Here is a 17010-nt window from a genome sequence, read left to right on the forward strand (position 1 = left end):
AGTTTTGACAGTCACTCCAAACCTATGTGGATGTGTACTGCTAGATATTTACAACAAATGTCTACCGCTGTGCCGCCACCCTTTCCCACTGGGGTCCCCTTGCGGATTGCCATACATATCCCGTTTCACTGCGGGCGGGCCCCAGAGGTTGCAAGATATCTCTACCTATGGTTTTGCCTTCAGGCTTTGCCACATTTCCCCCTTGTTTCCTGGTGACTCTTGCATATGTAGTAATATTCCTCTCATCGGCTATGGGGCCTTTTGGGTTTTGCTACTCCTGTGTCTCACGGTGCATCACTGACTATTTGCAGGCATTGCTCCTGTGCCACTATATGTCCTGGGTTTTTGTTTTAGAACTCTCCCTCACTCCAATGCGAGTCAATGGGGATATTAACTTCCCGACATATTTGTCTTAAGATTCCCCCGCTAGGCGCTCCATGATGTTGGCAAGCATTCCTTAAATATATATTTTGGTGCGTGACCCTGCCTTTTGAGACTCCATGAAGCCGTCCCGCAAGCGCGGTGACGTTGTACGCTGTGTTGCTCTCCCCTGCTCCTTGTTTCTCGTTCTTGTCTGTGTATTTCTTTTGCAGCCATAGCCCTGTGGAGAAAGGAGGGACGGTGGCCGAGCCGTTCCCCAGGCCCGTCAGCGACGTCATCCTTTCGAGGTCTGGTGTCTGCGCCCTGCCGCCCCTCCCAGTTTGTGTTTTCTTTACTTCGCAAGTGTTTTGAAGCCACGGCCTGCAGTGACTGCGCACGCGCCTGCAAACGCACATTCTTCCCTTCGAGTCCCTCCCGCCAATTGCCATATCTACGTCATGCAGGCTGCTTCCCCCAGCTCCAGGACCCACCGTGCATTGCGCCGGGGTAGAATGTGCTTCCTGAAGTGTGCGCTCAGCCTGCTCAAAGGCTCAATGCCATTACCCTGCAAGATGGCCGCTTTTCACCCTCCCCTGCCAGGGCAACAGCGGACTCCCTGCTTGGTGGACTTGTGAAGTTTGTTTCAACTGAACTCCCTGCTTTGGTGGCACCGCTCTGTGGTTTATTACCTGGCTGCACAAGAGTGGTGCTACCCAGCCTGGTCTCCTGCAGGCTGTGCCTGGCCAGGAAGAGTTTCCCTGTACCGCTCCAAGGCTGTGCCCACTGCCTGTCAGGCTTCTCCTGCAGCTCTGCCTCGTCAAGAAGTCCTGCCCTGCATTGCCAAGCTTGCCCGCTTAGAGACTGAACCCCCAGGCCGACCTGCCCTGCTCTGTTTGTGCATACATGCCAGCAGGCCCGAGTCAGTCGGGAGACTCCTGATTTATGAAGCAAACAATCGCTTTCTTTTACTTGTCTCCCCCTGAAATTGACTGTGCTTCAATAGAAATCAATGGGGGAAATCCATTACCCGATTCTTTTCCAAGTCTCCCACTTTCCTGTTCTAAAATGTTGGCATGTATGTGTGTGCCTGCCTACACTGTGTCTCACTACCCTGCTTGGTAGGCCTGCGTTCATAGTGTTACTGTTGTTACCCTGCATCCTGGACCTTTCCTGTACTTTGCCTGCACTGTGAGTGTCTGAACTCCCTGCCTGGCATCACTTGTGCAATTTGTGAGTTCCATAAATGAAAGGTGTGCCTTGCAATGGTTGTCGGAGGTACCCACTGATCAAAGGTGCCATGGTGTATGTTTGTCCATTCTGCCTGCCCAGACACAGGCCACTTTCAATGCCAACCTTACCCACATACATGCAAATAATAGTTTAAGGGGGAAAATGAGGCGAGGTGCCACAATCCTGAACTGAGCCTAGAAAAATATGATGCGGCCCACGTGCAGTTATTATTTACAGTCACCTTTGCCGCTATTTGTTTCCTTGGGTTGTGAATGTCATGTCAGTTTGAATTGGCCTGTGCCCGCCTTTGCTTAGGAGTGTGCGCATGCATGTGTCAGCCAGCTGCTGCGCTGTACAATTACCGCGAGTGCTCTTAAGTGCCATATGAAGTACCACTTGCCTCCTGATGTGCGCGCTTCAGTGGATCATTGTTGACTTGAACTGAGTGCCAGTCCTGGGCAGCTCTTGTCATTCTCTCTGCGCTGCACTCCTGATGCGACTATTTGTCGATATGCGCGTGTGCACATGCGTCACTGGCAGAGATGAAACCTGCAACGCGCACCGAAGTGGAAGTCATTTCCCATCAGGAAGCAGTCTCCTACTGCTCTACATACAGGGCATTGAGGGCATACAAGAAAGGATGCCCACTTTACATTCTAAATGCTGTTTTTAGCCTATCTCGGCACACCTTACGGAGAATGACCACATAATGGAGAAGGATGCAGGAATCTGTATATCTTTTCTTGCTGCTGGCGATGCTCAGCGATTACTCCTCCATGTACAGCTTCAGAGAAATGTTGGCCAATAATAATGAATTTTCTTACACTGGGCACGTCATTCTACACAATTTATGTACGACTCTTGGTTACCCGGATTAAATTAATACTTGTGTTACAATCTCCCATGAACCTGCAATGTTTGGATTATATAAGGTGGTACTGGACAACGACTTTGTGGCTTTCACAACTTACCAAGACCTACTCCCCGTGGACTCTACTCTGAAAAATTGGTTCAGAGGTAACCATGCCAAAAGCATAAAGGCTGATAGAAAATGGGGGTGCCAGATTTGGGAGCAGCCTATATCCTATGGCAAGAGAAAGAGGCCAAGATGTAGCAGTAATCTAACTCAAAGATACCCTTATAATTCTGTAAAATACAGTTTTAATAAACGTAAATAAAGCAAAAGAGGTATTGAAGTAGGCAAGTATTTGAGTATTCCAAGGGAGTAGAGATTGGTCCAGAGAATATTTTTTTTATAAGCATAAGGTTACCCGAGATTAAAAATGAATGGCATAGTACTATGAAATGAGGAAGATTAGATGGTATGCTAACCCTACTGCACTTGTTTCTATTACATCTATTATTTGTTTATATTATATCTAGTACTCCATTCCCAGAAATGTCAAAAAATCCTTTTGAGACAGTGTTGATGGCATCAAAACAGTAAAACTATTTCAACCATGCACGAATAACCCACCCAACGATTGTACTAGTAAAATGCACGTGATAAGGGTATAAAACCAATGGGTATAGCAAGGTAGTAGTGAACTTAAACTCCAGCTGATTTAATATTGAAGGTGGTATTAGTCGTCAGTTATGCATACTGTCTTAGAGAGGGTAATCGCTCCCCTCAATAACATGCTAATAAGATGCCAGTGTTTCAGCCATTAGCGTTTTGTTGTGATTCTTATCCGGGAACAACAAATTTCTAATGGTACCCTTTTCACTATCATTTTCTTCTAGATTGTTTGCCAAGGCTACCCTTTACTCATATCTTTCTGGAGATAACTGTAATCAAGAAATTTCCTTTAAATGTCTATAAAATTTGAATCAATTGAGATGGATCAGCATACTGAGTAACTGAAATTGGATATACCTTCTTTTTGTAGAGGGCCTGATGTACTAATGGATTTCTGTGATCGCCAAGCCTGCTATTCACAAACTCGGAGTTTGTGACTGCAAAATAATTCCAAATTGCTCTGCATCAAAGACACATGATTTGCAAATGTTTTTTGTGAACTGCAGTGCACATTTTGTGACCCATTTTGAATAATTTGGGCAAGGGTTGTGAAAAGGGCTTCCCCACTTCTTAACTATTTGTAGTGGAATGAAACAGTAGCTTGCTTCTGCAGTTGTGGTTGCAAACTATTGATTGGATACCAACACCTGAAGGGAGGTGAGGTCAATTTAAAGGATCAGAGTTGCCTTTAAGAGATCGGAAGATGTCCCTAAGGTGGCCATGAGGCGCAGCCTCCACTTTGTGAATGCGGACCGTGGCCATTGTGGAAAGTGCACTGTGATCCAGGGGACTTCTGCACGCTCCCCCAATGATGTCCTTCCCATCATGCCAGTGTCTGTGATCAGTCATCCATGCCTGCATCCTCGGCCATCTTGGAAAGATTCACAAGACTAATCCTGCCCGTTGAGATGAATGAGGCCTGGATCAGTGAATCCTACGACTAGCCCAGTTTGCCCTCTGTTGAGTCAGTAAATTTGTTGCAGCTCAGTAGAAGTCCCATTGGCAAACCAGTCACTGTGCAAAAACAGGGAATGGGTTCTGACTCGAGCTTTGTACTCCAGGCCCCTTAATCTCCTGTTTCATATATAAATCATGTCTTTTTCACCTCCGCAAACTTTATCCTGATCGAAAAATATGTTCCTCTGGATCAACCACTACTCCGTTAGAATACTCAACTAGTTCCCCACGAGGATAGTACTCGTTGCTTTACACTAGAGATCACAGAATGAGAGCATCCTGTAAGACATTGTTGAAGTCTCCTCTTCTTGTTCCATAAAACACTAGCAGATGATGCGCTAGTAGGCTGAACTGTATGTGTTTTGTGTTATTATAGAATGAGAAATGGGTTCTGCGTTCAGCTGTGAGAATCTGTGAATTTGGGTTTCTAGAGACACCATACAAATCCCTCCATGGCTCTAGGACAGAGCAGGATTGGCACCTCTGCCAACGACAGGCATACCCCTCTCCCTGTACAGAGCATGGATGCACCTCCCTCTACTGTACAGAGCCAGAACTGGCCCCTCCCTCTCCCTGTTTGGAGGAAGGATGCCATCTCTCTCTCCTTGCATAGAGCAAGGCAGCCTGAAATGTCCCCTTGCTACAGAGAGCCTCCACTAAGACAGATGCCATGTCCCCCTCCCACCCTTAACAGAGCAGGACAGGTGCATCCCTCTCACCTGTATGGAGGTGGGTAGGCACCACGGTGCCACTGGAAAGATGCCTTCATACCAGCTGCGCCCCTTCAGCCTATGACAAACCACTAATCCGCAACCATCTCTTTCGACCTGGTCGCCGCCATCTTGCTAGGACAGCCCAAATGTCAGGCTTTTTGACACCCAAACATCACATACTCCCGTTTAGGCTCTAGTCCATGATCCTACTCAGCCAGCTAGTCGTCGAGATGATCGACGTGTTCGGGTGGGGCCTGCTGCTCTGTGGCAAGGCAGGGGAGTGTTGCCTGCCCTCTGAGGGCATCCGTTCCAGGCAGGGATGCTCCTGGGAGAAGCACGCGAGCTGCCACGAGGCTTCGCTCACGCCCGCAGCTGGGTAGTCCCATCGGACCCGCATGTCTTACGCACACCCAGGCTGACTTCACGCAGGCATTGTTTTTCTAGAAATGTTAAATGCAGTCTGTTTGATGTTCTTTGCTTCCTAATTGCCACAAAAATAGCTCGCAGACAACGTCAAACGTGTGACTGTGTGCTGGTCTGTGAACGTACTCGTGTAGGTGTCTATTGTCTGTGTCTTGACAGCTTGCGTATAGCTTCCTGCCTATGTAAAGACAGGTGCCATCTGCCTATTTTAGAACGCTTGGGTACCTCGAGTGTCTTATTCGAGCCTTGATCTAGCCATCCAGGTGTCAGTCTGTGTATTCGGTTGTCCACTTGTATTTGTGACTGTGTCTTTATATCTGCAAGTTCCTCTTGCTTGTCTTTGTGTGCTTGCTTCCTGGATGTTTTTTTGTAGTTTGTCTTGAATTCATGTGTGCATTTGTTTCTGTCATGTTATCTGTGCGCCTTATATGTGTGTGCGTGTGCCTTTGAAACTTCAGGGGGGGGGTGTAATCTATGTTTGAGGTCCAGGGCCGGACTGGAAACCCAAAGCAGCCCCGGCAAATGTTGTCAGACCAGCCCCCCCCCCCCGTATGGTGCATAGCGAGTGAGCCTCAATCACGCATTTATTGAGTGCTACTACTCACCCGTAGGGGTCTCAAGGCGCTGGGGGCGGGAGAATTTAGCAGGATCCAGTCCATCAAGGACGGGGTATGTCGAAGAGCCAGGTTTTGAGGTTTCTTGTGAAGATGGGGAGAGATGTTGTTTGTCTGCGGTGGAGCGGGAGGGCGTTCCAGGCTCTGGCCGCGAGGAAGGAGAAGGAGCGGCCGCCTGATCTTGTATTTCTGGTGCGGGGGACCACGGCGTAGGAGAGCTGGGCTGATCGTAGGTTCCTTTGAGTCGACTGTTCAGGTATGCTGGTCCGGTGTCGTTGAGGGCCTTGTGAGCGTGGATGACCAGTACAGTGACCCTGGTCTCTCCAAAGCCCCTCCCTCACAGGTATTTCAGATGGTAAAACATGCCCATGCTCTGACCGGTCACACCAGTCCCTTTGGCACTGCCTGACTGGCAGTATGCCAGTCTGACCCTGCCGTTATGGTGCACATGTAAGCCTTAGGTCTGTATGTGTGTTATAAAAAGTCTGGATCTGTGTGTGTCAGTTTCGTTGAGTCCCTCTCTCTGTGTTTGCACTGTGTGCAATGCAGCTACCTGTCTGCAATTGCAGGTGTGTGTGTTTCAGTGTCTGAGTGCAGATGGCTGAGCGTTAGTAAGTGAGAATAGTTTCCCCTACTTCATGTGTTCTGTAGCATGCCTCTGTGCTCTCCTGCTACTGGACCTATTTCAAAAGTGCTTGGTCACCTCGGTAGCCAGATGTCCCTTTCACGCCCGCTTCGCTGTCTGTGGCTCTGTGTTGCTGTGTCTGCATGCCTCCTGCATTGAATCGTCCTCACCCTGTCCTGTTAAATGTTTGATTGTCCTTATACATTCTAAAAGTGTGTGATTTTACGAATCTTTGCTTTGTTGCACGTGCCCTTTTGCCCGCGCGCTGCCTGTGCACGCGCGCACGCCTGACAGCACACATCTCTTGTTTGTTTCTACTGCTCTTTGCCTGACTTTGCTTTAGTTTATCTCTGGGGCCAACCTTGGGGTGGGCCTTCCCAGCCAGAGGCACTGTTGATATTTTACAGAGGGTGACGTAAACAAGATCAGGGGGTTAGTTCTGGGCAGGGCACAAGTCCTATAAAAAGAAGTGGGGGGACTGACCAAGTAAGACAATATGCAAATGACCTCATGACGTCACGTGCTGAACGTGTCCCGGTGTCTGAAAATTACACCAGGACACGTTCAGCATATTTCTGTGGGGCCCAGTTTCTTGGCAGGGGGGGGGGGGGGCGGCGTCCACCCTGTGAAAAGAGTGGGGGGATGCCGTGTACCTGCGTGTACCCCCAACTCGAGCCCTGATTCTTGGGGAGCTGGGATTTGCCTGCACGATGGTTTGATCTCGAAGGTTTTGGCGGAGGCGAGCAGGCTGTTGGGGATTGAAAGCCCCCCTCCCCCGGATGTTCATTTGCACACATCTTGCCACCTGCTGGCGCGCGGAGCCGTCTTCCGGGAGATGTGTGGATGGTAGAAAGCGCTGTCAGCGCGCTCGATGGAAGAGACGGACACTGACGTCAGGAAGGTTTCTAGGGAGGATTGAAGCCTTTGAAAAGCTCTGGGAAGGTTCTGAGACTTCGGCTATCCTTCTCCCAGATGGGTCTTACCACCCCCCCCCCCCCTCCTTCCCTGCCCCGACTTTGAAATAGATGCAGCTAGAGCCCTTGCTCTCTTAGGCAATGTCCTACCCGCCCTCCTATTTCCTTTGTATGTATCTCATCTTTGCTCATCTTCTTCTTCCCCATATGTATACTGTCTCACCCTCGCCTTTATTTCAAATCTCTTTTTTAAACCGGTTTTCTTATGTCTCTTTGACATCTTTTCTTTTTTGTACTGTTGTTACCTCATCTTATTTTCCTTCTCTCTCTGTTTAATACAGTTCATTCCCCATCTGTTTATCCCTCCCTTTCTTTTGTTCTGTTTGCGCCATTTTTATTTCTTTGTGCCTTTTTTACTGTTCTCTCCCCATCTTTTTTGCTCTGCTCTTCTCGCTTGCTACGCTCTCAATCATTTTTCTGCCTTCTCTCTTTTGGAGCTATTATTTCATGCTCTGTATATTTAGTTCTTTAAATGGAAATATACAAGTGGTGGTACCCGGAAGCCCTAATCATGATGCACATGTGCATATGCATAAAGACACAGCTATGCTGTTTAGCATGGGCAATACCATTTTTTTATTTTTCTGATTTGAAAGAGCATTGGCAAAACACATTTGCAAAGCCAATAAGTCTGCATTAGCAAAGCCAAGAGGGAAGCCCTAACAATTGGCTTTGCTAATTCTTGTTCTGCTGGTGAGACCCTCTCTCTTCCCGTCTTCCCACACATCTCTCCACCTCCTTTCCCTATTCATGCCTTCATTTCTCATGCTGTTCCTATGTCTTGGTGTCTCTTTTACAGCATTTCTTTCTTATCCCGTCCCCAACTCACTCTTTCCTGACGAATCTCTGCCCACCTCCCTTTCACCCAGCACCTCACCCATCACATGCCCTCGTCTCTTCTCCCAGCTCTCTCCCTGGTGCCTACCATCATCTCTCCCTTTTCTGTTTAATCTCTGTCCTTCTACCTGTTTTCTCTGGGTCTCTCTTCCTGTCTCGGCCTCTCGCTCTCTTTCCCTTCTGGTGAAGATTGTCATGTTCCTACTCTTGCACTACATTGGCTACTTTTCTTTTCGTCTCGCTCACTCTTCGATTCTCTATCTTTTTCCATCTTCCGCTCTTATTTTTCTCGGTTGGTTTCTTCTGTCCCTTCGCTCCTCTAGTCTGTTTCTGTCTTTCTCACATGCGTCTGTTCTGTCTCCATTCCCCCTAGTCTTCTCTTAGCCTCTTTCTGTTCTATGCCAGCATCTTTCTCTTCTCTCTCTCCCTTTTCCTGTCACACTTTCCCTATCTGTTGCTAGTTGGCCTAGCTCCTCTTCTCCCTATACCTGCGGATTTATCTGATCTATTTTATTGTCATTCTTTTGTCTCCCTCCCTCCCTCCACCGCTGCCTCTTTCACTTTTCCTGCCTTGCGTATGTCTCTATGAATCTCTCTTCTTGTCTCCCTCGCTTCTCGGGTCTCCCTTCCTGCCCCCACCCCTCTCTCACATAAGGATCTTTTTCTTGTAGCCCCCTTCCATCCTTTGCTTCAGTTCTGTCTCATGTCAGCTTTTCTCATTTTACTGATATTTCTTTCTCGCGTCTTCCTTTTTTCACCTTTCTTTTCTCTCTCCCTGCTTTTACCTCTCTCTCTTCATGTCTCCTTCACCTGTGTCTCTCATTATGTCCCCTCCCCTCTCTTATCCGGTCTCTTTCCTCCTCCTGCTCCCTGTGTCCTTGCCTTCATTTCCTCTCCTCGGGTCCCATCCCGTTCTACAGGTCTCCCTTTGACTGCCTCCTCTTAACTCTACTCTCTCCAGGTGTCCCTCTCTCGCTTTACCTCCAGCTCCGTCTCTCTCGCGCTCCTCTCTATTCATATATATTCCTTACGCTGCTAACACCTCGCCGGCACGCGGCTGACCTAGATAGGCGAGCTCTGCAGGGCACATACACAGTGGTGTGCTGGTGCACTGGCAGGCGACGGAGGGCCCAGACAGTCCTGTGGGAGAGAGAGAGACGGACTGCATCCGAAGGCGCGCGCCGAGCCGCTCGGCAGCGGGAACAGCCCCAGTCGATAGACGGGAAGGCGCTCCGCAGATGCCCCCTGTGATTGTGGGCACAGGGGAGGGGGGCTCCTGGAAGATGGATGAGCACAGAGTGAGCTTTGGTCCTTGCAGCCGGTGATAACGGAGAGGATGGACAGGAGGGTAATTGGGTGCTTGACAGCGCGACGTGTCCTATCTGCACACCAACTTTCCTCCTTATCAGGTGACGGCTTCCTTCTCAGATATCTGAAACTTTTCACGCTGGGGGAACGGAAGTACAGGCCGGTGATGCTTCTGAGGAAGGCTGTCCTCCACTCCACAGGTTTAGGAAAATGGTACCTCTCCCATCCACTTCCTTGGAGATTGGTTCATGAACGGATGTACGTTGTTACCACGTGATGTATTACATCGCGTTACTTTACAACGCGTCTTTTACAACGCAAGTCGTTACCACGACTTGCGCTGTAGGGGTGCTGGACTTAGGAATAGTTAAATTTACTATTCCAACACCAGCCTACGTACAGTAGGGAAGGTGTTGGAATAGTAAATCTACTATTCCTTAGCCTAGAGCGCCCTCCAGCGCAAGTCGTGGTTACGACTTGCGTTGTAAAAGACGCGTCGTAACTGCACTGCAGGGTAACATCCGCGTTGTAAAGGATGTTCCCCTCATGAACCATACCAATAGGCGGGCTCGCGATGAGCCACGGTGTCCATGTTCTGGTCACTCTTAGGCGTATTTAGTTGTTTTGTTAAACGTTAGTTGTCATCTTGTGAATGACTTTGTTGTGGTTTTGCTCATGCAGACCGAATAGTATAGCCAACCAGTACTTAGTGGGCAGTGGGTCATAGACTCCAGCAGGATGAGGTAGAATTCATTTGCCCATGGCCAGAAGAGCACATTCAGGTAAATAAATGGTTTCTCAAAGCGCTTTCTTTTCATCATTGCCTCAAGGTGAAACAGCCCCACCCCAAGGTTGGCAGTGCCAAACAGGAATCATGCCCACAGTTTGATGCTTTCCTACATTAAATGTTCAGATTAGGTACTGTCAGACCGCCTCCTGATGGAGAAGTAATGCCTTTGCGGAGAGATTCGTAGATCTTGACACCGAGGTTGTGTTTGCACTGTGAGTAATTTCCTGATGAGCCCTAATTTCCCCTTGTGATTGGCTCCCTTCCTAAAAGTAGGTGCAATAAATGGATGAAATAAATACCACATAGTGCTACTGATTAAAGAATATTTAGTTGTCTCTCCATCCCCTAACACAAAGGTGGCTTGGCTTTGTATCCCCAGCACTTTCTCCAGCAGGAAGCGGTGTGCAGTAGGCTTGACTAGTGCCGAGGTTGCTTGTTTAAACCGCCTGCTGTCAATAGAGTTGTTCATGCACGGACTAGATAGAGTCCGCCAGTGACCTGGTGAAGCGAAGGCCTTAATGCTCTGCTTTCTTGCACAGACCTCAGCACCCCGAGCCCGTGCCTGGACTCGGAGTGTGCCTTTGGAGCCACATGTGTGGTGAAGAACCAACAGGCGGTGTGCGAGTGCCAGCAGGTGTGCCAGAGTGTCTTCGACCCCATCTGCGGCAGCGACAACCGCACGTACGGCAACGCCTGCGAGCTGGAATCCATGGCCTGCATCCTCAAGAAGGAGATCAAGGTCAAGCACAAGGGGGCTTGCGGTAAGACCACTATTTTGATACCTTATGTAAATGAAAGATCATTGGGGGGGGTCACCTGGAGCGAACTGGAGCTCAGTAGGTCGGAGTCCAAGCAGCCAATCAAAGGCTTTTCCCATTTAAATGCTGCAAAGGGCTCCACCTACACTGAGTGATACCAAATGCAGGAATCGTCTCAAGAGGGAGAGTGCAATGGGTGCATTCTTTCCTCTCATTGGACTGGCATTTCATTGATTACAGCCAACACGAACACACATTCATTTAGCCAATCATTTTGACTTTGGTATGTTGATTTTTTTTTTTATGAAGCATCAGCAGGGTTCCACACAGCAAGTACCACACAGGCAGCAGTACTGCAAGATTACATCGCACTGAGAAGGTGCATATAGAAAGCAAAGAAAAACCAAAGGAAATGATGGACGGAGCGTTGACAATACAAGCACTCGCCCCCAGTCAAAAGATCTGGGTTTAATCCATCACCGTTCTTTAGCCCACTCTGCCACCCCAGTTCAGACAATGCAAATCAGTCTGACCCTGTGCTTCAGTCCAGCCCGAACTGCCAAGCCATGCCTTCCCTGGACAGGAAACAAGCTACCAAGGACCGGTTTCTGGCATTTCAGCCGTCTTCAGCCCGGCTTGCTTGAATCCAGTGGCAAAGTGAGCAAGGGACTCACGTCTGAGCATACCCTGCCAACTTATGGCGAACAAAGCATATAGAAAGCAAACACCCCGCACGTTCACAGAGTAGGTAGAACATGGGCAGCAGTAGTGCAAATTCCATTCACCAATTCTCTCACATAAGCATGTGCATACACACATGCACAAGCAGGACTGTACAGCAGGGATGCCAGTAGTAAAAGCTTTCTTGCTTGAGACCAGACACGCTTGTCAGACACTAACCTAGTGTGTGAAAGGCCTTTTTAATGAAAACCGGTCACAGCGCCTAGAAAACATCAACTAGCATATTGAATTACAAGCTAGCAAAACCCCTGCCTCACTAATACAGTTGGAACCACCTATACCCCCTACTTTTCAACCTACATCATTTCCCAATATCTTTAAAACTGTCAAAGCACCTAATAATTCACCCTTTGCCTCCACCTTTCTTAGCTCTTTCATTCAAGCCCTCCTTTGTGCAACTTTCCAAATCCTTCGCTGACCTCACATCCTCCTAGGCCTTCTCCACCCCTTTAACCTGTTGGCTCCCGAACACCACCCTCCCGACTATCTGAGAGGGTTGGTGGGCGAAGGAACAGAGCTTGTTTCTCCCAGTCCCCCATTTACAGAACATGCACTGGCAGCAGTAACGCATAATTTACTAAAACAGAATAGAGGCTGCAGAGAAGCAGAAATGCAAGCATCTCTCGCACACATACCAGGCTCAGCCGACTGCATCAACGGAAGCCCAGAGGAGAGGGCAGCACAGGCCTGTGCAGGTTTCACTCTCACGTGAAATAGGAAAAAAAAACACACACTCATACTCACACCCACCCACACACACACACACCCACACACACACACACACACACACACACCCACACCACCACCACCACCACCACCACCACCACCACCACCACCACCACCCCTATTCCAAGACTCTTGGTCTGGTTGCCTCATCTGCAGCATGGTAACCTTCAAAGCCATGATCATTCTTCATGGAGCAGTTTACCAGGGCCCTACACGCTCTGAACTACTAAGTTTACCTCGTATAAGTTTACCTCTCATGTCTCTTCACCCAGCATTTTCCTCCTGTCAATCCCTAAATTGAATAGCTAAATAAATACATCCAGGATTTGTAAAGTGCAGCGAATCACCTGGGAAGGTCTCAAGGCGCTGAATTGTAGGCACAGGGAGTTTAAGGGATTTGCCCAGAATCACAGGATGTTGACGCAGAGACTTGAACCTGGTTCCCAAAGGCTCTGGCATCAGCCGCTCATGTCGTTATGCCTCATCCTCTCATAGATCATTCTCTATCCCTGGCGCTGAAGTGCAGATTCTTTCCTTCGAATGTTCGCGCTCATTCCTCCATGCTTCAGCTTAGAAGATGCTGAAAATCTTCCTCTTCAATGTGTAACAGCGCAGCTCTCAGTGTAACTCGGTCTTTATCATTCAAGCACCAAGAAGCTCTTCTGCTAGCAGCACACTCTACAAATAACAACAAATAGCATAAGAATAATACCATGTAACATAATACAAGCCCAGCAGACGGGAATCTGGAACAGTACTTGCTGCTGCAATCTAAGCAGGATGTATGACGGTACAACGCGTGGTATTACCACGCGTACCGTTACACCGCGTTTTTTACAACGCAAGTCGTTACCACGACTTGCGCTGTAGGGGTGCTGGACTTAGAATAGTTAAATTTACTATTCCAACACCAGCCTACGTACAGTAGGGAAGGTGTTGGAATAGTAAATCTACTATTCCTTGTCCTTGAGCGCCCTCCAGCGCAAGTCGTGGTTACGACTTGCGTTGTAAAAGACGCGTCGTAACTGTAGTGTGGGGTAACATTTGCGTTGTAAAGGATGTTCCCCATCTAAGCATCACATCCTTGCAGCAGAGTTTCTGGCCACTTCCCTCACACAGAACACGTGCCGTACTAGCTGCAGCACCCCTATCTTCCCTTGCATGCTCCAAACCAGTACAGCACAACCAGCAGCAGTGAAAGCCCACATAACGTGTATCACATTGGCAGCCTCGGGTACAGTGCAGCAGCAGTGCAAGCTTCCCCCTCACACAGCAGTGCAAGCTTCCCTCTCACACAAAGAAGACACAGCACAGAGAGTAGAACTGCCCTTTCCGTTCCACCCTCGACACAGGAGCTGCATGGGCAGGATCAGCTAAAACTTCCATCACACACAGATTAGTTTAGTTTCAGCAGCAGCAACTGTAAACAGCAGCACAGACTTGGCAGGCTCAGCACAATCGACAGCAGTGCAGGATTCCCTCGCAAAGCTGGCACAGAACAGGCACACACCATTCAAGCCTTCCTCGCCCACTCCGAGTGTAAGCTTGGCATGGTGATGCTATTGTTGGCATCAGCGCTTTAAATGGAAATAGAGATGTTTTGGTATTCACTATCCAGAGTAGCTGTTTGCTCCTGAAATGTGCTGCAACTCTCCCATTAAATGCATTGTATCCGTGCTTAGAAGTGCAGGCACTGTTCCTTTCATATTAAAGAAGTGCCAATACTCCGTACCAGAAAGTGCTTGCCCATTCAGTGCACCGGTTGGAATGATGTACTTGTTTTGTTTTCCCTAGCTTCTCAGCTGCTTTGTGAAAGTAATTAAATGTTCTTGCTTTTTGAAGGTGGTTCATGTTCAATTCTTAATTGATGAGTTCTTCTTGTCTTAGACACATTTTTTGTTTGTCCTGTATGTCCTTGGCAGGGCTGCTTCCAGGGAATGGCAAACATGTCTGTGCCGGCATCTCTGCCCCTCACAAAAAAAGAGGTAGAACTATTTTGCAGAGGGCCTCAAAATTGAGAATTAGTCTGGCATGACTGAATTTTCCCAGTCTTTTTGGAGGCATTACTTGCCAAACCGCCCCGCTTTTTTGAGCTGTAAATACTGTATGCCAACATGCTCGCCCTCCAATAGAAGCAGTGCTGTCCTCAGTGAATCCATTTTGTAGACCAAGGCCAGCTGACTTAAGAAAAAGTCTAAAATGAGTAAAGACCATAACATTATATTGATTAGTCACAAATCTGCTCTCTAAAATATAGAACGTCTTCTGTTACTGCACGACAGAGATTTACACCGGTGTTCACTGTGGTGCCATACCATGCGATGGCAGCCCTCTTTTTGAGCAGAATAGGAACTGAGTCGCGTTGCCATTTCCATGACCGGGATCCACTCTTCTTGAAGTACGAATTCAGATTGGGGCACACAGCGCTGCTGATGCTCCAGTAGACCAAAATGTAACGGTGTAACTTAAACCAAAATTGTGTGCTTAATGATTTCAGTAGCGGAGGTTGGATTGCATAATCTTGTACCTTTGATGTCTTGTGTGCTGGGACGATGGAAGTAGAGTAGGTGTGTCCAATGTAGGACCAAGTTCATGAGGGCCAGATCCTGGCCATATTTGAGGATATTCACATAAGGTAAATGGACACACAATTATTCAAATTGGAATGCATTTACATTGTAGTTATTCTGAGAATCTGGCATGAATCCAAGCCTTCTGGACCTATGCTGGACTCTTCTAAAGTTGAAGATTCTTTTGCCCTGCCTCTTATACTACTTTGTTTCTCAGTAATGCTTCCATGGCTCCATACCAAATACCCTGGATATCTCCAGCAGTAGCACCTGCTTCCTCATGTCTCACACTGTCAAATATCAGAACCTTTTATTTGGTAATGTGTTTGAGGGTCTTGGAAATGATGCTCTCTTGTGGTTAACATGTTTATACAGTAGTGTCTTTGTAGACGTTTATTGAGAACATAGTGGGGATTCGAGGGATTGGATGGTTTCACCGGGCTTAGGTTGAGCAAATTGCATATATTGAAAAGCACTGAAAATTCCAGGGGATACTTGAATTGCATTCAGAAAGTGCTGATTTTAGGATGATTGGGTCATGGATTTTGGAGTCAATGCGCAATGATTTTTGTTGCATTTGTTCAAAAGGTGAGTAGGACTATTTGAAGCCTGGGGAGCTTCGGGTCGCTGTCTTACCTTTACATCCTTGAAGAAAATGCATTAAACAGTCAAAACCTTACTCTAGCTTCCAAAATGAGTGTGATCGTTACTGCAGATTTGGATAGTCGATTGCAAAACAGTGACCCCAGCCATCAAAGTCTGGCCATATTTCAGATGTGAGCGCTGTCGTACATGGCTGGGCCATGTTTCATACCGTGATCTCACTTGAGGACCTCTAGACAAGCGGGTAATGAATGACATGTCTGAGGTTTGCAGAGCTGTCCAACAAGTGGTGCTCTCCCTGCAGCTCACACAGTCTCCCGAGGGGAAATTTTGAAACAGTACACGTACCCGCTGTAGGTCTCAGGATGAAGTCTGCAGCTATTGGTGCCAGTAGTGTCGCCTTCCTTGTTTTTTTATTTCTTTTTTTCCCCATAAAGTTCCCTTCCACATTTGCCACCCTGTGGTTGGTCTCTGAATTCCACAGATCACAGGGGTGCCAATACTTCTTCACTTCTAGTAGAGCCTTAGCCGGCTGTTGCTTGTTTGAATTCCCAGTGTCGCCCTACCCTCTTTGTCCTCAAGGGGAATGTAGGTCTGTCTGGGTGGTGGCAGTCTAACATCCGTACGGGAGTGCAACGTATTTATGTACCATGAGTTGAGGCCAACTGGATAGTGACTGACCTGGACCAAATTCATGCAGCCTCCCCGTAATAAGATGTTTGTACCTCAGAGTGTTAGATCGCTGTAATCCAGGAATGTGATGTCCACTAGTGGGATGTTTGCCTGCAGTTGATCTTGCTCTCCGCTGAGGGGTAAGTTCGGTGTACATGACACCATCCACCGAGAAGCTGCTGACATGTCCCATGCTCTTACACAGTTATTTACCTCCATCTGGTAGCAGGCTGCAGTCGACAAATTTTCAAGCAATCCTGCTCCTTCTAAGTGTGCCCAGGAAGAAGTCTCCAAGACACGTCTTCCATCTTGGGCAGCGTCTTTTCAACTTCACACCATGTTTCCATTTGCACAGGGCATATAGAACTGTACTGTCATAGTTGGAATTAGCCCTGTGGGTACAACTAGTGCCTTTCCAGTGCCTGGACCTGGGTAATGTCTGCTGTTCTTGCAACTGAGAGTGGATGTTCTCGCTTGAACTTCTCCTACCTGCATGAAGTATCCGCTGTCTCTGGAGCACCCCTAGCCAAAGGGACACCAACTTCCATCCCAGGACAAGCCTGAAAACCTTAAAATATGGTGTTCTTCTG

General features: G+C 48.0%; 1 protein-coding gene across 6 annotated transcripts in view; it reads left to right on the top strand.

The window, feature by feature from the left end:
- The window catches only part of AGRN (agrin), a 727720-nt gene that overhangs the window by 582455 nt on the left and 128255 nt on the right, over nucleotides 1-17010 (top strand). For all 6 annotated transcript variants that reach the window (XM_078642355.1, XM_078642356.1, XM_078642357.1 and 3 more), the window contains one exon: nucleotides 10890-11111. In XM_078642355.1, coding sequence (XP_078498481.1) covers nucleotides 10890-11111 — 222 coding nt within the window. The remainder of the gene's footprint in view (nucleotides 1-10889; nucleotides 11112-17010) is intronic.

This window comes from Lissotriton helveticus, chromosome 5_1 (genome assembly GCF_964261635.1).
Source record: "Lissotriton helveticus chromosome 5_1, aLisHel1.1, whole genome shotgun sequence".
Taxonomy (NCBI): domain Eukaryota; kingdom Metazoa; phylum Chordata; class Amphibia; order Caudata; family Salamandridae; genus Lissotriton; species Lissotriton helveticus.